This window comes from Dermacentor andersoni, chromosome 5 (genome assembly GCF_023375885.2).
Source record: "Dermacentor andersoni chromosome 5, qqDerAnde1_hic_scaffold, whole genome shotgun sequence".
NCBI lineage: Eukaryota > Metazoa > Arthropoda > Arachnida > Ixodida > Ixodidae > Dermacentor > Dermacentor andersoni.
The window spans coordinates 68,265,906-68,291,392 of NC_092818.1; the positions used below are offsets into that span (position 1 = coordinate 68,265,906).

Genomic DNA, 25,487 nt, shown 5'->3' on the forward strand with positions numbered 1-25,487 from the left:
AGACAACTGACCGGTTGACGCTTCCGTCCACTTTAGATCCAAGCGTTTCTGGAAGGTGTACGTCACCTCCGGGTCTCACTGGGTGAATGCCTTCGCATTCCATTGGGATGAGTTGAGTTGTCTCCGGATTTTGGCTGCAGCATACACATACATCATCTTGTTGCGAATATTTCTTCCGGTATATTTTTGTCCTAAGGCAACTAGCTCGAGCCTCAAATAGCAAGTCACTGCCGTTTGTGTTAGCGCACAGACTTTCCCGTCTAATTTCTTCCTATTCTTGTAAATCTCCATGGTCTCTTTTTTTCCATTCTTTGCATCCAATCCGCTGTCTCTGTTTCTCTCAATTTCTTTCTGATGACTCCTGGTTGTCAGTTTACACTTTCAATTACCCTGTACTTGGTTGCCAACTTTCTTGACCTCTTCCTCCATACTTGGTTCATGCTTTCAAGGTGCACGGCAGATACTTGTGCCCTTTAGCCGCCTATTTATATTGATCCATGTTCCTGAGTCTTTCCTCAAAACTAATTTTGCTTTGCGTTTCTTTGACTTCAAAAGAGGCCCAGCCCATGTCACACGGCACTTGCTTATTTGTGGTTTTTACTGTGGGCTCCCAAACCCAACCGGCATGCCGATATTTGGTTAACTTCCAACCCCAAAGAGATATACCATCTGAAGCACAGATTAGCATTTCCGAACGTTACCGCTGACACCATTACTCTTTTCTAGATTCGATGCACCACCTCAGAATTGTTGTGGCCCGAAAGTGAATTATGTTTGATTATTGCTGCATTCTGCTTTCCCTTTATTTTCAGATTATCTTGAAGGGTACTTGAGTAAGTCTTTCCATCGTTTATTAATACACCGAGGTATTTTTATTGTTTCACTATTGCTTTGACTTGCTGTTGAATTGAGACCACGTAATTATTCGTCTCTTCATTAAAGGTCATAATTCCCGATTTCTCTGTGCTAAACTTAATGTGTGGATTTGTCGTTGCGTTGCCACGGATATTCGCAAGGGCCTGTAAATCTCTTCTATTGTCGGCTAGGAGCACTATATCGTCCACATACATCAGTCCCGCCACCATTTCTCCATTACGCACGTAGGGTAAGTGAAACCATAATTCCATCTTTTCCAGTGGTCTTTCTATGCATTTAACATAAAACGCGAACAAAAATGGAGACAGAGGACATCCTTACTTTAGTCCTTTGTAAATTTCCACCACTTCGTTACATTTTCGGCCTTCCCATACAATTTCTACTTGGTTGTCTCTATGCTATATCATGTACCAAGATTTAAAAATATGCAACTGACATGTGGCTGGACAGGACCAAAGTAATGTTTTTTGTGATCACTTGGAGATACACAGATTATTTTTGAATTGACTTTATACACAAAATTAGTCTGAATTAATTCATTAATTTCTGAAATATTATATCAGACGAAGAGGGTCCAGAACAAAATTGTAGAACAATATGAAAAACTTCCGATACAGCTTTCTGTTGCTCAATAAGTGTCACGTAAAATTGTTTTTCCGAAGCCAGGGAATAAACGCAAAGAGCCTCGAATGACCAGTCGCGCGGCAATCTTGCGTGTATTCGCGGGCTTTTTCGTGCTCAGAAAAACACTTTAATGTAGCACCTACTGAACAACAGAAAGCTGTATAGAGAGTTTTCTTTTTTTGCCCTACAATTTTCTCATTGACACCATTCATCTAAATGTATTATTTGACAAGTTTATAAAATAATTAAGACTAATTATGTAATTAACCATAATGCACAAGTAAAGAAATCTCCCCGCGACGGCAAACAGCATTGCCTTGGTTCTGTCCAGTTACGCGGCATTTGCAAATTTTTTAACTTTGGTGCACGGTAGTTCGGACGCCCTGTACACTGCAATGCTTGCAAGAAGGTGAAAGGACTGGCTCAGATCGCTTGGCGGAGGAGCGAGAATGCACTTGCTAACAAGCGACGGTGAGAGTAATTGCTCGTAGTTCACAGCCCGTCACAGGTCGGATGCCTGCTTTTACGCCACTAACCCGCCATGTCGTGAAGCGGCGAGAGAGGAAGTTCCAATGACAAGTTGGCAGGAGACCTCCAGTCCGGGCACTCAAGATGCCAGAAACAATCACTGCATGCGGCATAGGAATAAAAAGTTGTCAGACGACTAGTAACAATAAGTAAGTGGAGTTGGTTGAGTTGGCTTGGGCGGAACTGATCGACGATGCGAAAATCCGAAACGCTTTCTGTGGCTAAACAGCGTCAGCGAAAACTGCTCGTAACGACCGTGAATGAGTGCAGACAAAAGAAAGAAAGAGAAGAAAATAATTGTAGGTTTTTTTACGCCTCTGAACCACGATCTGATTAGGCGCCACGTCACAGTGGGGGCTTGGGACTACTTTTTAACCACCTAGGGTTAACACTTAACGCGCACGCAATGCAAGATAGAACGAGCGTGATTGCATGCCAGCACGATCGCAAAGTGGCCGTCGTGGTCGGGATCGCACCCGCAACCTCCCGCTCAGCAGCAGAACGCCATAGCACACGATGTAAGGAAGCTGCAGGTGAAATCTATAGTGATTTGGCTTCGCGCGCTGCATTCAAGAGGCACGATATCGACTGAGCTGAAGCATGTGTGCTTTGATAAGGAAAAAATGACTCTCACGCCTCCTCTATCTTGAGTCACTGGTCGGGCACACTGCATCGTACACGTGCGGTGGAAGTGTCGGCAGTATCCCATCTGTAACACTTACTGCCTACGTCAGGCGCTCATGCCTAGTTTAGGCGAATCGCACGATAATTTTATTGAACAAGCCGACATGTCGCTTCTTTTCGTTAAAAATTATCTTAATGCGTTCAGCGTTTGGTACCTTTTACAATAGTTTTGTCCCGGCAAGACAAGGTGTTGTAAGCGGCACGTGGTTCTTCAGACTTCTCAATCCACAGTCGTAATTGAGTGAAATATGGCCGCATATTATTTGAAGCCAATTTTTTTTTGCGCCACCCAAAGCAGGTAGCTGATATGCGTTAGGAAGCAGGCTCCGAATATTTCAACGAATAGCTTTTAGTGTATTGGTTCAAACAGCCTTTTGTGCGTTCCTTTTGGTAAAGTCGGCGTCCCTGTTTTTCCAAGCAATAAAATATATTTCTGTCTCCTTTGGTTGCTTCAATAAATTATGTATTCCGAAAAAAAAAACCTGTCGCAGTTTCACCCGAGAGCGAAGAACCGATTGGGACAGCAAATTATTAGGCAGCTATACGAAGTAAGGATAGTAGTTTTACCAGCAGTATAAGGTTTCAAACATTCGCTTACTAACTAAATTAACAATGATATATTATGTAAGCGCGAATGAATGAGGACGTAGCAAGAAACAGGCACACAGAGCTGTATCTGCGTGTCAGTTACTACGTCCTCGTTCAGTAACGCTTACACATTCTATCATGGATTCAAGCTAACTAGCCCGCCAACATGTTTTAACTAAATCGACAAGCACAGAGTCACGCGCACAAAAGTAAACACGATCACATCTCGCTCGATGAGCGCGGAAACTCGCTGTCGAAATGCTGGAGGGAGGAATCGCAGCATCAGTAGCGATCCAATTGACCTTCATTTATCTCTCACTTCAACGCGAACGAAACGTAGAAAGCACAGCGCATACGAAGCTATACGCGCTACGCGCGCTCTGGAAACATCGCAGATCGCTTCGAAGATGGCGCCCGCGCGCGCACACTTTGACCACATCGCAGATCCGTTTCAAGATACGGCCCCCGCACAGCCGCGCCGTAAGCTTCAGCCGCCGGAGAAGAACGCACCTCCATCTCCCCGCACTCGCCTCACTCTCGCGCCTTGCGTGCGACAGGAGAGGGCGCGCTTCCGGCCCGCAAGATTGAGCTGCGTTCGCAGGCTCAACCTCGCGCTCTTTCTGTCGCACAGAAAGCATACGGCGCGCGGCGACAATTTTATCGCCCATGGACTTTATACGGAACCTCACGGCGACGGCGACGGCAGAAGTGCGCCTGTAGTGTCCATACAATTGCTATCGCAATGAAAGAAATGCGGCGCAGAGCTGCACCTCAGCCTGGTGCTGGGCATTTTCTAAGAATTAGCGAGAGCCGTATTATCTGGTGCAGAACAAATCGACGCGTGAATTAATTAGCATTGTACGCGCTCACATATTCTCTTTTTTTGTTTTCTCTAGAATACCCTCGTTTAGTTCTCTCGAAGTCGCATATCCCCTGCTAAACATTGATTCACACAGCAATCGTGGGCCAAGAAAGGGTAAACGCTCCCATCAGGAGCGCGCGCGCGGGCTCGCGCAGTTGGTTTGTGAGCAGCGCCGCCATGGACCGGCGGCGCGCGCCGGACCCGCATGTCGCGACGGAGGAGGAACGGCTCAGACCGGCGCCGGCTGCGATGGCGTGCGCTCCGATGCGCTCCACCTCTTCCGCCGGCGGCTGCGCCCACCGGGGACGCCGCGAGCGCCCGTCTTCAATCCGGACGCGTCTGCTTGAGGACGGCCAGTGGATGTGGCTGCGACCTGCAGCGCCGAACCCCACCGCTGCCCGCTCGATCGTCTCGGTTGTCACCTTGTGAAGTGCGAGACCGGCTTCGCACGCTCCGTCCTGGTGTTCCTGGAGCCATGGATTTGCAACCTCCGGGCATTCGACTCGTCAGGCTACTCTTGCTCGCACTTGCTATCGGTGAGTCGCGCAGTGAGATCAAGCTTCGTCATTTCTATGTTTAATGCGTTCGTAACTGTAGTAGAAGTACAACGATGTTACCATATAACAAGAAGAAAAAGATCTGTCTAGCGTTGAAATTTTCAGATGACTGTTTTCGGATGCTATCGGTTCCACTTGACACTAGTGTGTATTTGCTTGCCAGTGTCGCCTCGTCCTTTGTTAAATTATTCAGTCGCTTGTCACTGTTACCTTGACTCTTTGGCGAGCATGTTATCTTGCTCAGAAATAACAATAGTGATGTTGCGTATCTTCATGCCTTCTTGAATTTTTTATGCATTAACAAATTTGGAATCATCTGGACTGGTTCATTCAACCATGTAGGCTAGTCACAGTGGGAATAAGATTTACGCAAGAGCTATCAGCACTATTGCTCGGCCTAGGTTAGTGCTTCAGACAATGATGGCGACTAGTTCTTGAAAGTTTTTGCACGGTATTTATTGACACGTGTACTTGTTTATCTTTCCGCCGTGACTGCCTTTCACCGGCTAACAAATGTTAAACGTATTTACTCGGCTCAGGACACACTTGCATGTATCAGAAATTTCTCGAATGTGATGAGCAGTTCTTGCCGTTGTCACGAAACATTGGGTTATTTGATTTTATGCGCCACGCGATTTGTGAAGCACTTCCGGCAAACCACGCGGGCACTGGAATCTTCAACGAGCCATGCATAAAAGCCGACGCGCTCGACCCGCTGATGAGATTTTCGACGATCGCCGACTGGTGCTCGCCGCTATCGTTGTGCCTTGAGTGTAACCTGCTTTTCCGTGAACAGGTTCGCCCAATGAAAAGTTAGGGCGAAACAATGAAATGTTTCGTTCCTTCGACCGCTTCCTAACCTTACGTGAGGCTTCCTTACAGCGAAGGAGCGATGGAAGAAGCAAGCGTACTATGAAAGCTCGTTTCGGCCGTCGTTCGCCGCGTAAGGAACAGTTGCCGCACGTATGGGTTCGAGAGCATCTGTTAAAGCTTTACGCGAACACCATTATTCAATAAAAAAGTGGTATCGTCGCATAATTTTTGAATTGAAGTGCTAATATAGAGACGTGTGGACGCTTTCTTCTAGTTTTACAAAAGCTCCACATTCTAGCGCAAAACTTGATGTGTTCATGCAACACTCGCACGCCGGCGTCGTGCAACGCATGGACGCATGGAGGAAGAAAAAAAAATATAGGAGGGAACATACGTCACTCGGCCAGCCTTGGCAAGCAAACGCTCCGTGAAGCGACAGTGGTGGCCCAACACGTGACTTCTTGTGTCGAGATCACGGAGCAACAATCGAGGTTTGCTGAGGCGTTTGTTTCCCAGTTGCTATGCAAGTAGTTTTTATTTCGGTGCGCGCTTGTACGGCGGCCCTGCCGTGGCTCGGCCTGCAGAGCGGGAAAACTAAAACCAACCACGCACTTTCAGGTGTGGTCACCAGGTTGGGCCATCAGATTTGGCTTAAATCGCGTTGCTGTATGCTTCCTCCTATCTTTTTCCTTCCTCCGTGGGGCAATGCCATTCATCATACTGTTTCTCACTATAGTACCTAGAGAGAAATCTGGCCACACCGTCTATTATAGTTTCCTAAGCGGCCCTGTGCCGTCATGAGAATGAGAGTAGGTGTGTCTGCGAGGCTTTTCTTGGCTGGTGTTGTAAGAGGCTTCGTCTAAAACGTGGATATGGCTACACAAATACCGCACAGTTAAAGTAAAATATTCCTGAAAGGTGTTTATTCACCCATATTTCATCTTCCTATGAAATTTACTCGCCTACAATACGTAATCAAGTGAAGAAAAAGAAGCAGGCTACAAACTGTTCCAAAGCGACCGAAACTCTTGTGGTCCGTCCTTCAAATTTAGCGGTCCCCTGATACTTTCTTACGTTTCACATATTTGTGCACGCAATAACAAGTTCTCATAATTAAACAGAAATTTTCTTGTGTAATAATAAAGCTAAAACAGCTTTTTAGTTGCTGTTTTAGTGGGTAGCGAGTCATTGTGACAGACGGAACGGTACTAGCTAGGCGCGTCTTCAAGGCGTCCTAGCTCTCCGAGAACGGTGCCAATCCGAAATCACAATATACCGGCATTCCTATAAATACCACAGCGCAGCAGCGCCAGATTTCCCTCTGGGTAATATAGCGAGAAACTCTATGCCATTCACTATGCCTAAAATACTGCGTAGAATCCGCTGAAAATGACGCCTGGAACCGTGCTCCTGCTTCTCCGCAGGCAGCGCGCATGCGCGAGCAAACATCACGTGGCCAAGCAGTGACGTGAAGCGCTCGTTCAAGGGCCCCTCACCAGGTCTGGCCATTTTCAACTGACAAGCGAAGAGCATACAATGCGGGCAATTGATCGTATTTGCAAAGTATTACATCGCTACGCTCCGCGGAAAGATAGGAAATTTCAAACCGAACGCAGTTTTTCCTTTCCCTCACCGCGACCGCGCTCCAAGCCGAACGGTGACGTACTCGTGTCCCTGCGCCTACGTACTCGTGTCCGCCGTGCGACGTCAATCATCAAGACACGTGACTTCAAGAATTATTCAAGGCAACGTCTGTTATTTGTGTGATCTAATGCTTAAATTGACGAATTGAAGTTTAGAGAAATAATAAAACATGCAAACCGTATGTCTGCATGTTTTTTTTTTTTTTGTTTTACTTCGCACCGAAGCAAGAGAGATGTACTTCCACTTCGTCTGCTTGTTCCCACGGTCGTTCAGTCACGTGCGCACGTGCCGAATCTATGTCATTTTTTACCGTGTTCCAGCGCGTGATCATGCTCTGCAATCTACTTGTGTCTCTCTCAGTATTCGTGTAGCACTGAATTATACCGCTTGTCATGTGTCCTTGTGCACAGTGTGCAAAATCGTGCGCGAGGCCATCAACAAAACCGCGCAGCGCCGAAAGAAAAAACAAGAAAGAAAATAAAGGCTGGGCCCGCGACGTAATGCGTCACCCGATCCTCGAACTGTGGTATGGGAGAACGCAGGGAAGGAATTTCGCTTGCGGAGGCTAGACGGGGCAAGTGCGTCCATATTTGAGGTGAAGCTCGCCGTCTGAGATCATGGATTCGCGACATTGAAATATTTCTATCTCGTTTATTAATGAGCCCATTTGAAAAATTTTCGCCGCAGAACGCTCCCAGAGAATACGTATCAACTTCCAGCGTATAACAAAAATTTGCTACCGGACCTGGTGAGGGGCCCTCTAAGGGCCAAAAGCGGCGTAAGGACGCATGAAGCTAGCTTCGGAGCTACTTACGCTGTGTAAGCATCAACGAAGCCTTTAAGGCACGTTCACACCGAAGGCGGAGCGGACAAGCGGACAAGCGGATGCGGCCAAGCGGCCGCGGATTTTCCGCTTTGCGGAAAATACGCGGCCGCTTGGCCGGATCGCGCCCGGACCGATTTTTTCCGCGCGGATAAGCTGGCCGCTTTGGCCGCAGCCAATCAGAACCCGACACTGCAGAAGCGCTGGTCAAGGAATATAAACGAATGTCTTTCTCTGGGCTTTTCGCTTCTGTTATTCAAAAGCGTCAAAACGGCAAGTTGGGCCAGTTGGTTAGGTTTGTTACAGCGCAAAACAACACAAGGACAAAAGAAGGTATAAAACGACGACACGGCGCCGTGTCGTCGCTTTATACCTTCGCTTGTCCTTGTCTTGTGTTGCGCTGTAACAAATCTTGAAAATCGGCTAGACAAGTGGCGAGTAAAATGCCAACAATCTCGTTTTCTTCGTCTGAGCTCATCATATTGCAGAAGTTGATAGCGGACGGGAGCGCGCCGACCCACGAAGAAAAAAATATCGAAAGTGCGCGCACAAACCCAAAGTGCCGCGAGATGGCGGCACGTCCCTGAAATTGCTAAAGAAATTGCGAGATGCCCCGCCTTCACGGCGGCGCGGATAGCCAGACAACGCGGCCGGTCTGAACAGGCGCGGGCGCTCGCCGCCTCGCCGCTTTGAAAATCCGCTTGTCCGCTTAGACGCTCCGCTTTTGGTGTGAATGTGCCTTTACTGAGGTCCCTCAGTAAGTAAGCTTGCAGAGTCACATAAGGTGGCCTCACCGCAGTGAACGGTTCCTTAACGAGCTAACTTAAGGATGTTTTCATTGTTTGGCGCTTAATTTTATGATAGACAGTTTTTGCTTCTGTTTTTCAGCGTCACAACAACGTGACATTGTCACAAATTCGACCAGTTCAGCAAGCGTGTGCAGATTGAAAATACTAATGAGGGGCCCTCTTGTCAAATTCTTTTCGTTATCGATATATTCATCATTCTTCATTGAGCTGGCTGAATAAGTAGACAGAACGAAAATGGTGCGGAACACCCTCCTTCCCAAGAGAAGCACAGAAAAATTACGCCAGAAAAACATCACGAAAGCCAAAAAAATATACATAACAAAAAAATTATTATCTATGCGGAGCTAAGACAACGAGGTTATATGCCGTAATAAGCGCATGAATCACGGTTTAAAATGTCGAAATACTTTCATCATCCCCAGCAGCAACCTATTTTAGGTCCACTGAAGGACGAAGTTTTCTCCCTGCGACCTCCAGTTACCCCTGTCCTGCGCTAGCAGATTCCAGCTAGCGCCTGCGAATTTCTTAATGTCATCCCCGCACCTAGTCTTCTGCCGTCCTCGACTGCGCTTCCCTCCTCATGGCACCCATTCTGTAACCCTAATGGCCCACCAGTTATCTGACCTATCTATTACATGAACTGTCCAGCTCCGTTTCTTCCTCTTAATGTCAATAAGAATATCGGCTATCCTGTTTGCTCTCTGATCCACATCAATCTCTTCCTGGCTCTTAACGTTACGCCTAACATTATTCGTTCCGTCGCTCTTTGCGAGGCCCTTAACTTGTTTTCGAGCTTATTTGTGAGTCTTCAAGTTTTTGCCCCATATCTCAGCACCGGTAGAATGCATTGATTGCACATCTTTCTTTTTAATGATAATGGCAAGCTTCCAGTCAGGACCAGACAATGTCTGCCGAATGCGCTTCAAACCAATTTTATTCTTCTGTAAATTTCCTCCTCATGAACAGGGTCCCCTGTGGAGTAACTGACCTAGGTAAACGTACTCTAGAGGTAAACGTACTCTAGACTCTAGAGGCTGACTGGCAATCCTGAACTCTTGTTCTCTTGCCAGGCTATTGATCATTAACTTTGTCTTCTGCATATTAATCTTCAACCCCACCTCACTCTTATAGTCTCGCTGTTAAGTTTATCAGTCATTTGTTGTAACTCCTCCCAGTGTTGCTGAACAGGACAATGTCATCTGCAAGTCGAAGGTTCGTGAGACATTCGCCGTTGATCGCTACTCCTAAGCCTTCCCAGTTTAATAACTGGCATGCTTCTTCCAAGCACGCAGTGAATAGCATTGGAGAGATTGTGTGTCCTTGTCTGACCCCTTGCTTTATAGGTATCTTCCTACTTGTGGAGAATCAAGGTAGCTGTGGAATCCATGCACATACTTTCCAAGATATTTACGTAAGCATCTAGTACACCTTGATTACGAATCTATGAAAGCAATATTAAGAGGCTGATTGTACTCTGTGGCTTTCTCGATTACGTGATTAATGGCATGGATGTGACCCATTGCATACTATCCTTCCAAAAACCTGCCTGTTCCCTTGGTTGACTAAAGTCCACTGTTGCCCTTATTCTAATGGAGATTATCTTGGTGAATGTTTTATATAATACGGGAAGTAAGCTAATCGACCCATAATTTTTCAATTCTTTAACGTCTCCTTTTTCGTGGATTAATACAATGCTGGCATTCTTCCAGTTCTCTGGCACCCTTGAAGTAGGTAGACAGTTCGTACAGAGGGCCGCTAGTTTTCCAAGAATTATGCCGCTTCCATTTTTTACTAAATCGCCTGTTATTCCTTCTTCTCCTGCCACTCTTCCCCGTTTCTTGTCTTGCAAGGCGCTTCTGACCTCATCGCTAGTTATAGAAGGAGCCACTGTAACCTGTTCATTACTACTTCGAATGGAGATATTCTCGCTGCTTTGGGTTCTGTATAGCTCAGTACAGAATTCTTCCACTGCTTTTGCTAAATCTTCGAGATTGCTGATGATATTACCCTGCTTATTATTCAGTGCATATCGCTTGGTTCGTCCGATGCCAAGTTTTCTTCTCACTAATTTCAGGCCGCATCCATTATTTACTGCGTCCTCAGATCTTCTCACGTTATAATTTCGGATAGCCCTTATTTTCTCCTTGTTGATTATGTTTGAAAGTACCGCGCATTCTATCTGATCTCTGGGGTTGGGCACTTTTATTCTTTGTCGTTCCTTTATAATTTCCTTTGTTACTTGGGAGACCTTACCTAATGGTTGCCTTGGTGCTTTACCTCCCGCTTTAATTGCTGCTTCTGAAGCCAGCCTAGTTACGGTTTCATTTATTGCCTCTATGTCATCTGCTTCTCTCTGTTCTAAGACTGCATATATGTTTGCAAGTGCCAACGTGAATTGGTCTGCTTTTACCCTTACTGCGTCTAGGTTGGCCTGTTTTTTCTTAACCAATTTTAATCTTTCTTTCTTATTTGTATTTAAAACACGAAATTTCAGCAAAGAGAAATTCTGACAGATATCCATGTTTCAAAACAAAAATTAAACGCAGCACGCAATGCCACTGTCACAAGGCTAGAACCTCACGTTCACTTCCTATCCCATCAATGGGAAACTACGCGTATGTGACTCGCCTTTCAGAACTACGTTAGAGCAACAAGTGCACGTTTTCAAAGAGTACCTGCTTAGCGCGAGCCCAGCAGCTCTTTTACTATCATTAGTCTTCAATTAAACACATTTAATCTGGAGGCCAGTCGGTGCTTGTTTCAGTGTTTGGTGTTACTTTCAAGCAAGAATTTCTATTATTATTATTTTTTTCTGTTTTTTGGATGGAATTCGCCCGATAACCCGGCACAAAGTGATGCAACTCCTACTGTAGATACAAGCGCTCGAGCCATTCGTTCGAAACGTTTTCTTTCTTAAATGCGTAAACATTTCTATGCCTACCCAACGAAGCAAACCATCCGTCCGCCCCTTTGTCCACCCGTCACGTAAGACGAATCGCTGTTAAGAAATTAATGTATAAAACAAAATCAATTCGAAAGGGAGAACGTTGGCGGTGGGGATTTGTCAACCTACGACAACATGCTCAGAAGCGGACTGTCTTACCCACTCGGCGAAACACCCACGTTTGCAGAAAATGAAGACACCGAGTGTTTCAGCGAACACTTTCAATTTCTTTTTTTTTGCAGCGAAGCTACACTATGGCTAGGAACTGGCGGATCGCGTGCACGCCTAGGCAAACAATTTTTCATACGTGGGCAGATCCCGAAGATATTGCAGTGCCGGGCCCGCCGCGGCTGAGGTGAAGTGGGCGTTGATCGCTCCCTATACATGAGCTGATCCCGAAGATATTGCAATACTGGGCCGACCCGAGGTGGACGTGAAGCAGGTGTTAAGCACTCCCCATACGTGGTCCGATCCCGAAGATAGTGCAATGCCGGGCCGACCTGCGATGCAGGTGAAGCAAGCGTTAAGCACTCCCTGTACGTGGACCGATCCCGAAGATAGTGCAGTGCCGGGCCGTCCGGTGGCGGAGGTGCAGTTCGTCACTACGGGGCCGACAATCACAGCTTCGCTGATCATCCTTCTTCACTTGAGTGGAAGGGCACTGATTGCTTTTTCAGCGAAGCTGTTTATGCCGACCCTGTCTCGTCGCTGTCGGAGTTCGCTAAGGCTATCATCATCCACAGCGCTTCCACAGCGCTACAGGGTGAACGCGTTCGTGCTACAGCTCCTGCGTTCCTCGTCATGTCTTCCACAGTTGGCTCCGTTGTCGCTCGTCATTCTAATGTAGAATTTCACTTTTCTTCTTTCGTCGCAACGGGGAGGCCGTGTTTACGGAGGCATGAGCCATTGCTTAAGGGGCTATGAGCCATTCATTGTCTTTCGTCACGGACAGATTTAATTTTTAGTCAATCCTTATTGAATAATCGCAAGTGGCAATACCAGGTGGATGCTGCTAACCACGCCACCGAGCAAACACGAGACATCGAACGCAAGCGACAGCGGCGTACTGCGAAAACACCCGTGTACTTAGCTTTAGGTGCACGTTAAAGATACCCGGATGCTCGAATTTCCGGAGTCCTCCACTACGGCGTGCCTCATAATCAGAACGTGGTTTTGGCACCTAAAACCCCTTAATTAAATTTTTTTAACAGCGTACTGCGGTCATACCGTCACTGACGTCGTTCTCACCATCACAACCGAGCGTATGTGTAACTTCATTAAGAAGCACAAAGACGTCAATCGTCAAACCAATCCAACCAATCCTCGAAACGATAGCAGCGCCCGCATCTTCAGTGGTGAGCCATGCACCCAATATACGGAGCTTTGGATTAGTGGTTCCGCACGTTCCATCTCAGCTACAGATATTGGAAGACCACGAGCAGTGCGTACTCCTGAGGAAGAAGCTGCCTACCGCTAGCGTCAGCGAGAGTTGGCTTGTGAACCGGCTCGTCATCGCAGGACCAGCCCCGAGGTGCGCGCCACAAACACCTCATGCTCAAGAAAAAGAAAAACAAGGCACATTGGAAGAATCGCAAAAAAAAGCACTTCTAAAGGATGCTCATCACGCGAAGCTCGCAAGAGCCAAAATCAGGTGAAAGAATGAGGACACAAAAGATTTACAATATAAACTGCTTGAGAAGTTTGACTTGCATGTTGCAACACTGTGTGTGACTAACACAGCTTCGCTGTTCGACCATCTTCACGGACTGGAAGGGGCGGTGATTTTTGTTTAAATTGCCTATGGCAGAAAGCATTATTCTAGTCCATGAGCTGGTCTACTCGAAGAGGCGGCCATTTACTTGTGCAAAAACTTGAAATGCCTAATTGACTAAAAAACGAAACATCACTAATTATATTTTAACTAATTACCTTATGGCACATATATCGGTTTCCAAAGTCGAGCAGGGGAGTTCGCAAGGTGGATCCACTCGAAAGCATTCAGTAGATGACACTAGTTTCGAGATAATGATTCCCGAACTTTACGGAGAAATCCATTGACGTGTCAGTTACTGTTGTGCTTCATTGCATAAAACGGTGTTTTGTTAAGAAAATAAGTGGAATTGCAATGCATTTTTACCACAACCTTTACGAAGCATATCTCGTGAATGGTGTCATCCAAACAAATATGTTAAAGTGAATATGCTCTGCAGTCTCACCCGCTAGAATTTGTAAATCGCAATATGGGCCATAAGGTCACAAGTTAAAAATCTAATTAATGAATTTTTGTTAACTAGTAGATTCTGCACTTCAATTTTTTGTGCAAGTAATGTTCTCTTCGAGTAGACCAGTTTATGGACTAGAATTGTGCTATCTGGCACAGGCAATTTAACAAAAATTTCAAGGTGTTCGCTGAAAGACCCAGCATCTAAACTATATGAATGGGCTGTACCGGCTTTACAAACCAACTGTCAAAGGATAACATTTTCTATGAAGGTTTTGTTGAACGATTTGGTGATTGTGGAATAAAAGCCATCTCTAGGACCACATGTACACGCGCCTTCAAGCAATAAAGACATTTGGAAAATTCCGGTTTTGCCAAAATTTAATGCTAAACACGTCAAACTCCCTATGCATTTCGGTGGTCGTGGGATGTGCCTTCCGTTAGGACGATCGTTCACCGACCGACATGCCACAAATCTACAAGGGCGCATGCGCTTCACGTCGCGCGAAAAGGCAGGTAAGCAGTCAATGAATTGATAAGGTTGTTGAGGAGTGATGAGGAGTTATGTGGACCTCGTCATGGTTGATAACGGATTGGCGCGGTTGGATAAGGTGGTGAAGAACGATTAGGGCTTATAATGGTCGGAGCAATTCTAATAAGTTTAATAAGCACCGATAAAGTTTGTTAAGGGTCAAATTAAGTCCAATAAGGCTGATAAGGGCCGATAAGGGTTGGATAATGTCCGATCAGGACAGATAAGGACTGCTAGGCATCGGATCGATTTCGATAAGGTTGATACGGACCTAAGAGGGTTGATAAAGCTCGGATATAGCCCGACAAAGTTGATAACGACCTATATGGTTTGATGGTTGGTAAGGGTTTATTCTGGTCTCATCAAGTTTCGTAACATTGACAAGGACACCAGGCTGCGTGGAGATTGGCAAGCGGCGCAATGCTCACGCTTACATGGACATGCATATCATATGGACCGCTAAAAAAGACGAGGGCGCGGGAAGAAAATGCAAAACGATGACACGAGCGGTAACTCTCAACTGATTTATTCACGGCAACACGTAGTAATATGTACACAAATATAACATGCGCAGAACGCAGCAACACGACCCCTCATCAGCCTAGCCGGGCAACCACTTATAAAAAAAATCTATCTCCGATTCAAATAGCCTAATGAAAATATCACTACAACAGTCTTGGCCTTTCTTTCGTATATGACATGCCTCCATAAGTTCGCGTGCAGCCTGGTCCTGGCTTCTCTCCGGAATCTTTATCTGCTTGAAACATGGTCTACAGTGGCAGGCATTGCAGTACGCAGGAAAGTGCGCCAATTCGTCCTTAGTTAATTTTTGTTCATGTTCCCTGGCTCGATCATTCAGGCACCGTCCCGTCTGCCCAATGTAAGACTTACCACACGCCAGGGGGATTTCATACACAACTCCTACATTGAATTTGTCGTACGGCTTAGCATACTTCTTGCCACAGCCTTGCCCCAACTCCCAGAGGAATTTCTGCGTGAACATTTTCTGTTTTTTTTTTTTGTTTTTGAGTGGGAGTTAGCGCTGAATGACCGTATTTAATAGTGAATAGTTAAATAGCGAAGCCGCTATGAAATTTTGAGTGCCAACGCCGCAGTAATACTGGTACTGTTGCTGACTGAAGCGGGTTTGTTACTATTGCATACTATCAGAGTGAACGCTTCTCTCAAAGTGCTGCTTTTGGGCCAGTGTCAACAGCATACCAAAAAACTCAGAAGGGCAGGGATTTCTTCTTGGCACAACACTTTTCAGAGCATCGTTGTAAGCTTCTTTTCTATGACGCTACAGTTATTGCTAGGCACGCACATGACCTGACCAGACTCATAATAGCAGCAGCGGCATTTGAAGGGAACAATGCAGTAAGCAAGCCTTCAATAGCCCTGTAGACCAAGAAGCTTTCATATTTGGGATGCGCGAAAAAGAGATGCTCCCATTCCTTGACAATGACTTGTGCCGGGCACTTCTGTTTTGTCATTTAAGATGAGCCGGCGCCACTGTGCAATCACGCTTGTGCACCTCATATATATATATATATATATATATATATATATATATATATATATATATATATATATATATATATATATGTTTGCTTCTTCTCCCAAATTAAAATCACTTGGAAGTACTACAGTTTAATTCCTGGAGGCGCTTGTCTCCGCTTGTCGCCTCTTTCGCCGTCGTTTGTCCCAATTTCCGGCTGCTGTCAAGCATCATCGGTCAGTACCAATATGAAGCGAGTGTTTTCAATAACACATTTGGTTTGCGCACATGTCTACTTCGCTCTATGCGACAGAGCGTGGCCTGCTGAAGGTTGCGACTTTGGCTTGTCCTTCCAGTGGAATAAACCTTGGTATGCTCGCCTTACGAGGTAACACATATGACACTATCCTGCTCCATGCCGCCTTGACGGGTCGTATCCGAAAAGAGTTACATTTACTGTTACGGGTGATACTTCCCAATTCACGCTGAACAATGCACAAATCATGTGAGCAGGGTTCTTCCAGTGAGTGAGCCTAAACAGACATTCGAGGATCAACTCACTGTTTGGTTCTCTTAACTCAAGTATTGCGAAGACTAGACTTGAACCTCTTACAATGAGGCGTTGCGGAGAGTACCATCATTATGTTAACAATGTCTGGTATAGAGGCGCGATGTCCTCAGCGCCATTCGTTGGTGGACACAGCAAGTAAGCATGGTTTTCTTGCCGAGCGTTAAACACGGCTTCGTGGAAAGCCGTCCCTTTCAATGGCTTCGCAGCAAAAAAATTTTGGCTAGGTCTTGGACAGGACGTACTATGAAGCGATGGACGTGACACAAGGCGAAGGTAACAGACAGAAGAAGCGTGTTACCTTTGCCTGTACGGACTCGCTAAAGGAGTGTAAGTGGACGAGACAAGAATAATTTCTGGTTGGGCTGTGTCACGTCTATCGCACAAAAGTACATCATGTCTTTCTTTGACCTTCACTGAGATTCCCTTCACTGCTGGTGCGTGTTCAAATTTAAGTTTATTGTTTTGTTTTGCGCAATTACTTTGTGAATCTAGCACTCTTCGGGAAGCTTAAGCTGCGCAACACGCGAACGCCGGTAGTGCGAAGACCGCGTTGCGTGGGCGCTTGCAACAAACGTTGGAGACACGTCGTCTCTATGAACGCTGTTGTGCTGCGCGCTAATATGGTCGATGGAATACTGCTTGAGTTTCTCGGGGCGAGTGTAAGTATTAATTGTGGGCTTACGGAGAGCGGCTGTGACTCGGTAGTTGAATAGACAGGCTGGAAATCGCATGATTACTCGCTCGACTGCACATACGTTCGTTCGCTCGCTGCTCGTTCGTTAAGTACTCGAGCTAATGGTGGTGCTTGTGGATTATGGCTACAGGCGAGTTTAGTCTGGCGATCGAGGCAGCCAATTAATCCGCCTGAGCGTCTCTTGCGAAGCTTCTCAGGTACATGATGTGTTTTCCTGCTTGAATTGAACGATCAAATAAAATATGGGATTTTGCGTGCCAAAACCCCGATTTTATTATGAAGCATGCCGTACTAGTGGTGGTGGTAGGGGGAGTCGTCTGGAAATATGGATCACCTGGGGTTCTTTAACGTGCACCTAAATCTAAGTGCACGGGTGTTTTCGCATTTCGCCCCCAACCGAACGATAACGTGTGACGAACAAACGAACACGGTCGGAACTCGAACGCGTTGTCGCATATCGTACCACAAAGTTGTTGGAGACGCAGCTTAACTCCAGCGCTTGCCCATGCGCATTGCGGTGCGCTATTCGTTCGCTGTACCGAGTTTCAAAGTTTCAAAGTTTATTGCTTCAAAGTGGTCACTTGTTTTGATAGATGAGAAATACAAAAGGAAGTCCCATAGTCAAAACCTGTGTTGGGGTTCGGTCCCAATATAGTTGCATGTGAAAGGTGCGGTACTCATGCTTCCTTAGGGGATTCGCGTGGCTACATGTTTGTCACCCCGTTAGTTCATTTTGCTACGGTGGTGGCACGAACAAAATGAAATAAACTCTCAGCGTCCTGTTTAACAGACGGTGTTTTAACTGTCCGGCTACCGTTGTCAGCGGGCCAACTGCCGAAAGCTTGTTAGCTTGTTGCCAACGGTGCTGCAAGGGTAAAGCAGCCACTGGATAGCGGTGCTACTTCTTTAGTCTAGATCACGATATTGAGCGCGCTTCGCTATTTCGGGAGGTCTGTCCAGCATGGGGTATTCATGCTGGCGACGATCTCGTGGCCATGAATGGTCGCGCACATCCCTGAAGCTTAAAGGCGCGTGTGGTCCGCTTCAGGTAGTGAGGACGGTTGGCTTCATAGACTACTCGAAGTGTACTGCCGTTTGCAGTGCGTCATGCGGACCCACGTGGGCTGCTATGCTATTATTTCTCTTCGTTCTCTTGCATGTTATCGCCCTTTTGCATGTGGTAGCAAATTCTCGATAACCTACACCTCCTCGTCGTCGTCGTCGTCCTCCTTCTCCTCCTCCTCATCATCATCGTCATCATCATCATCATCATCATCTTAATCTACAGCATTATATGTCTCGCCTGCATATGTCTGCAAGTGTTATCTTCTTTCTCGGCGTGCCTTTTTCAATTGCAGCTTGCGAACGAAGTCACGTGGGTGGTATGCAAGCGAGAGGAAATTCCAATGCGTGAAAAGTGTGTGGCTCATTCTTTTTTTTTTTTCTTGTTGCTCTTCGTAGCAAGGGGTACAAGGTATTTTTGCCTGTACACTGTGAGCTGCCATATGCTATCGCTTTGAATGAAAAAATCCTAGCCATTAAGATGTCACATTTGACACGCACTGGCTTGACAGCCGCTATAAAGAAAATGAAATTTCCCCCTAGTTGAAATACACAAACAGAACGCACGACACTGCATATTTGATGAATAAGAGGTCGCGTTAGTACCGTACTACTGAAGCGCATGTTAAGCTTCGAGCCACAACTTATTCGTTTCCTCTATCGCCCTTTTCGAACCATTTACGTGCGCCATATCTATGCTTCTTTCTACATTCCAATAATGTAGACACCGGTGAATGACGTTAAAACTTTTTTCGAGTTACTGCTCATTGACAACCATTAAGCGATACTGCTTGTCATTTTACTTCATTTATTCGCCACGCGCTATATATTTGTTGTGTACGAGGTTCTACTAATACGTAGCGTTTCTGGGGTTGAAGTGCACTTTTCGAAACGCGTACACTCATTTCTGTGGTGTTTGCACACACTATTGTGCTGCTGGTGATTTACAATCCTCCCTCATCTTCAAGTTAAGCAATACTCAGAAATGTTTTAACCTGACAGCTGTTATATAGCAAAAAGGCGCGATGACGCTGGTTAGATGATGCTGGCGATGATGATGATGACAATGCGTCTTCAGAACTTGGCTCTTTCCCACTATGGGGATGGGCCAATAATAAGTATAATTGGTAGTTAACCTCACAAAGATTCACTTGAAAAGGAAAATTTTGAATTAGAGTAATTTGCAAGTGAGAAGTAACACTAGACTAAAGGACAATTATGTTTGAAGAGAAATATAAGATTAATTAAACAATTTAGAACTAAATTAGGTTAAAAATATGGCAAGACCAGAAGGGAAAATAAGAATTAGCGCGGTACATGTTATGTTGAGCTTGCACTACTTTGTCTTAGTTGCTACGATATGATTTACTTTTTATTTTATGCCGTACATTTTTGAAAAGTACGCGCCTCCCATTTCTACAATTGTCTTCGCATGGATAAAAATAATTCTATCCTCATGGTCACCCGCATACAGAATTCAGGAAAAGCACAGTACAACTACATACCGATCTTCGTGCGCTTTTCCTTCATATTATTATTATTATTATTATTATTATTATTATTATTATTATTATTATTACTATTATTATTATTGAAAGAAAGTCGTCGCCACGTCGCAACTGGCATATCCGGTGAAACCATTTAGGCTACGGAATCGGATGCATTTTGATCATAAATATGCAAATATTCTTAAGGCGTCATTGCACATCAGGGAGGAATTAGGAAGGAAATGAGAGGTAGAGAGAACAAGGAAGCCCTAAATGTTCATCTGCTACAGAAGCGCTCACGTTGCTCTGAAGTGTATGGGTAGCCAACCGGACGTACGCTGTAATTTCGGCAAGACATCCATTAGAAAAAAGACTGCAATTTCAGCAAAACGCCCTTTCACATGAGTGAATTAGTTCACTAACCACCCATTGTCTATGGTTGTAAACGAATGAAATATAGACACAGGAAAACACGGTGATGAGTGCAAATTCCATCGATGTGTAGAAGCTCCCTGCTTTCTGCTCTCGCTCTCTCTGGACCTAGTAGTCACGGGTTCACTCGTTTGCCCAATTGATTGTTTGTTGACAAGAATAGATCGAGTGATCGAGTGATTAGTTTAGATATATTGAATAAATAGTTATTTGGTTCTTGTGTTTCAAAGCAATTTGGGTCTATGAAAGAGGCCGGCCGTATAGTGGGGGGCTCCGGAGTTATTTTGTGCACAAAGGTGCTATAATATAGCATTATATCACTCTGATTTCAATCCCATCTCTTGACACGAAATGTAGGTAACCGATGACGCAAGCATCGGGGGATGAGTTGCAGAGCAGTTTGAACAGCCCTGTCAAACGTTCTCCTGTTCTATAGGGGCTGACTTTTGTTTGGTTTCATAACAATTACGATTGCCTACCTTTACATGCTTGCCCTGTGCATTTGGTTCACAAGAGACAAGGATAGCGTGGAAGGAGAAACAGATTCGGTGGTGCCGAGCTAGTGCAGTGAAAATAGGTAACCGGAAGAGGTGGGCGGTGCCGGCGTTTGTGATTGGTCCGTTTCCCCTTGCTTAGCTTGCGGTGGCTGGAGGTAATGTGGAGGTAATGTGCAACAAGGAATAAAAGATGCCGCTAAAACGAATCCTCGACGTAGAAATCGCAGAGCGATGTCGTATACGTGCATGAAGGGCTCGACAACGTTGTACCAGCACACATTTTTTTTATTATTATACAAAAAACAATTTATTCTTGCAGACGACAGCACAAAATAACTAGTGGCAGAGCAATCAGCAGGCAGCCATCTTCCGTTCCTTTAAATAAGGAGCAGTCTCCAGCTATCTGAATAGATCAGACTGATTCAGTATAATAATATGCCTTTTGTACGTACACGTCACTGGGATGAGGTGAGCGTGCACGATTCTTTGACGTCGCGTGACAGGCAGGCGAAGTTGGTGAAGCACGAAAAGCTTTGACCAGGAGCAGGTTGCTAATGGCGAAAAATGAAGAAGGCGGAGAATCGGTAATGACTTACTTTCTTTTGTATGGTCTGATCATGCATAATCAGTGTGCACTTCGTGTCCGATGGGGAGCTCTCGCAGTTTGTGTGACCTCGCGTGACACAGGCTAAATGGACGTGGCTCGAAAGTTTTTGACGAATCGTGTAGGGCTAATAAAAGAAATGGAACAGAAACATGTTGGATTAGCTTTACTTTATAGAACTTTACTTCCCTATCGTGTACCTAAGGTATAGAACACGACCGTGCTTACATTAGGCCTCCACCGAATTGCGCGTATCACGGCACGAGGGCGCTCAAAACCAGAATGCCGTCGGCTCTGAGTCATGGCATCCTTTATTTTTTCAATCGGGATTCACACGTATTGACAGAAACAGGTAAGCGTGTAGGGTTAAAGAAGGATTACTTTATTACCAGAACCCTCCCCCTAGGGTACTGGTAGTACTAGAGAAAGACTGCCTCCTCTACAATTACCACAAGTTAGAAATGGTCGGTTCGAAAAGCAGAAAATTGAAGAATGGAAGCGACGGTAGAACCATGGCAGAGATACGATAAAATGCCGCTGCAGTGTTCCTTTCGCTCATACGTGCAGTTAGGTTTTCTCCCGACTTGACAGTGAAAAGTGGTCGTCAACAAAGTTTTTTTCTTTCAGCAAGCAGCTACTATATATGGTTCGAATCACTTCTTCTTTTCGCCACAAAAGATCTCTAGCTTTAGAAGCGTTATCGCGTAAATGTCTAAAGCTTCAAATAATTTAATTATATCGACAACAACGAAACCCATGTAGATTTGCTAAAATGTTATCACGCAGCAATAACCGAATAACCGACTAAGACGGCTCCCGGAAGTAAGAGAAGTGATTGCTAAAACAACGTTATTTTACATTATTAAAGAGACAGCAAAGAGAAAAATTATTTGAGCTGTGTTAGTAAATTATTCTTCAAAACTAGCAAAATACCACTCTTACCGCGAGGAGGAGCACGGTAAGGCAGAAACGACGAAAAAAGTCGTAGTTTAGCCCGAAACGCGAATGATTGATTACGATAGCAAATTATTGCACAGCTATACGCAGAAAGGTTAGCACATTTATCAGCTGTAAAGCTGCTGCAAGCATTCGATTAATAACTTAATTAACAAGCACGGTGTCACGCACGCACAGGCAAGCATGAACACATCTTACTGGATGACCACGTTCACCCGCTCTCAAAACGTTGGAGTGTTGAAGAGCGGCAGCAGCGGCGAGCGAAATCCCCTTCGTGCTGCCTCTCGCTTGAACACGAACTAGGAGAGCAAGAACAGGGCGCACACGAAGCCATGAGCTACCTTGGGTCCTTCGAACATGCCTCAGATTACCTCCAAGATAGAAGGGCGTAAAATTGGGCTTGTTGATAAAACATGCTTCAGTAAAACAGTGCAAGGACATCAGACGGGACAGAAGAGAGAACAGAGCGCTGAACTTCCAACCATTTATTTTCTTTTCAGAAAGCATCACGTCGACAAACAGAAGCACTGCAGCGATGCGGGGAACGCAATAAAAATAGAACCACATAGAAATATTCAATGTTGGGATAGCTCGAGGTGTCTCAACTCTTTAAAAGAGTTGAATGTTAGGCTAGTTGGTATTTTGACATGAGGACCACCTTGATACAGCATGCAACGGGACGACACAACAACAACAAAAATAAAGACAACGCGACTTCCTTGTTCGTTCCGCCTTTGTCTGCCTTTCTGTTCTGCCTTCCGGTTGCGCGCTAAATCAATATGGTCCTCATATATCACCGCCTTGTCAGTGAGACCGGCCGTAGGGGTACTGACGTAAACATCCTTTAAACGTAAACACTTTTCCACTTTGAATATCTCGCGCGTGACACGATTCCGTGTTTTGCGATGATACTACTCGGTGAATCTTGGGTTGCATTTACACGTGCAGCTGCGGGCAGAAAGCCACCGCTGTTTTACTCAGTTTACATTGCACATATATTCTTTAAGACTTTCATTTACGTATTGGCCTGTCTGCCCGATATAATATTTACCAAAGCACAAGGGAATTAGATACAATGCGCTATTTGCACCGTCTCTAAATTTATTTAGGTCTTTGACAAGGCACCTTCACTTGGGCCTAGATACGGGGAAAATCGTTTTACAGGTTACTTTTGCATTAAAGCCCGAGCAGGCTCGATGCATGGCCCACGTGGCAATAAGCCACTTAGTCCATTTGACTCCGCGCACTCTAAACTTATGAAACGTGGGATTATTAGCTCATGCTCTATAAATTCCCACAGAAAATCCCTGCTAACACAAGATTTTCCACAGCTTGAGTGAGTAATCTGAAAGGTCAACTACGGCATGTTAGCCAGTTTTTGTGTATGTCTCTGTTGCCGAAGGCTAGGTTGCGCAGATATTGTGTTCGGGGAATGTAAGCCCATATGTACCTACTCGGAGTGGACAACAAAATGCAGTAATTACGTGTATGCACAGAATCGCGCACAATTTAGAAAAAGTAGCGCAACGTGTAACCGTCAAAATATTTTTCTGTTCCTCAAAAATATTCGGCAACGTATGCAAAATAATAATTAATTATAATTGAACTTACACACCATTGCGTGTTTTCTATCATGCCTCTTTAGCAAGATTTGTCATCGGGCTCTTTCTTTCTTTTCTCGTCCCCTTTCTCCTATCTTCCATTTGTATGTTTCTGTTTCCTCCGTTCTGAACAGTCGGCAGGCCTTGTGCTCCTTCCGGTGGCAGCTGCCAGCTTGTTCTTAGCTTTCCCTTTCGTGTCGAGTGCATATATGTTTTCAAGCGACGTAATAATAATAATAATAATAATAATAATAATAATAATAATAATAATAATAATTATTATTATTATTATTATTATTATTATTATTATTATTATTATTATTATTATTATTATTATTATTATTATTATTATTATTAAACTTCGGTGCTACAACCATCTGCCACGATTGGAGCTTCAGTCATTGTCCTTGGCGGTGCTGGTGGACACAAGGCGGTAAGCACTTCTGAGCTTGTTCAATGGCGACTGGCTTGTGCGAGCGGAAATCACTCGGTCACGCCGTTCTGGCATATGCATGCGTTCATCGCATCTTTCCTTCCTCTCTCTCAACTCTTCTATCGCACTTTGTTTCCTTCCACCAGCCTAGGGTATCCAACCAGACGCCTTTATGATTACCAACCCTGCTTTCTCCCCCCATTCTTTCATTTATTTTCTTTCTCTGTGTTCATGCTCATCCACAGGTAGTTCTCTTGTGCGTGTCACTGCTCGCGTTGATGCTCGCATCTTCGAGGTGTGGCGTTAAGGGGTCGCGTGCGGCTGTGGCCGTGGCTGATCAGCTGCGAAAAGAAGTTTAACAATAAAAATGACCATTCCTACCCCTGTCGATAAAAGGGGGTAAGCAAAGCTTGTCCTGCGTGCACCTCACCTTCGTCACGGTTAAGTAACCCGCAGGTAACGATGCCGGATCGCTTCAGGCTCCTGCTCCCTCAGCTCGGGATCTTCTTATCGTTGCTGTCGGATTGCCTTGCGTCGGGCGGCTCTAACGGCTTGATCGGCGCGCCGACGGCGAGGCCTTTCACGGGCGAGTTCTTGCTGCTTCTCGTCGAACGAATCCTTTCTTGATCTTTAGTGCCCTCTCTCTCCCCGGCGGAAGCGAAACGGCTTTGATTGGTTGCGCTCGTGGTGTGAGCGCGCGCCAATGCAGCTGTAATCCTGGCTAATGACTCACGCTCCGGCGCCGGCGCAGCTGTCAACTCATGAAACCAGCCTTTTCCACAGCTACTCTTTTCCGGGAGGGATTGATTTTTTTTTTTTTTTTGCGTGACTACATGGCCACTGAAACTTGTGAACCAATTCAAGCATCGCTTGAAAAGCCCCGTTGAGTGCGCGGTTGTCAGCACTTTTATCAGCCTAATATAAGGGAGAAAAGCGCCCTCTCTTAAAGACGAGGTCCTCTTTGTTGAATTCACAAGGGTTTGGTGTATCTTGGATCTGGCAATCTTGTAACCACTTCCAGAAAAAAAAAGGCCCTTTCCCGCCTCCAGAGCGTTGTAGCGAGTCGCAAGAGGCATGAGAATGTACACCGCAAGGAGACAAGAAGTGAAAAATCAGTCGCACAGTAGGTAAAATACTGGTATAGGC

General features: G+C 45.4%; 1 protein-coding gene across 1 annotated transcript in view; it reads left to right on the top strand.

Annotated features, from left to right (window-relative positions):
• Positions 1-4,409: 4,409 nt before the first annotated feature.
• The window catches only part of LOC126530755 (acetylcholine receptor subunit alpha-like), a 324,932-nt gene continuing 303,854 nt past the window's right edge, over positions 4,410-25,487 (top strand). The window contains exon 1 of the mRNA XM_050178045.3: positions 4,410-4,698. Coding sequence (XP_050034002.2) covers positions 4,638-4,698 — 61 coding nt within the window. The 5' untranslated portion in view covers positions 4,410-4,637. The remainder of the gene's footprint in view (positions 4,699-25,487) is intronic.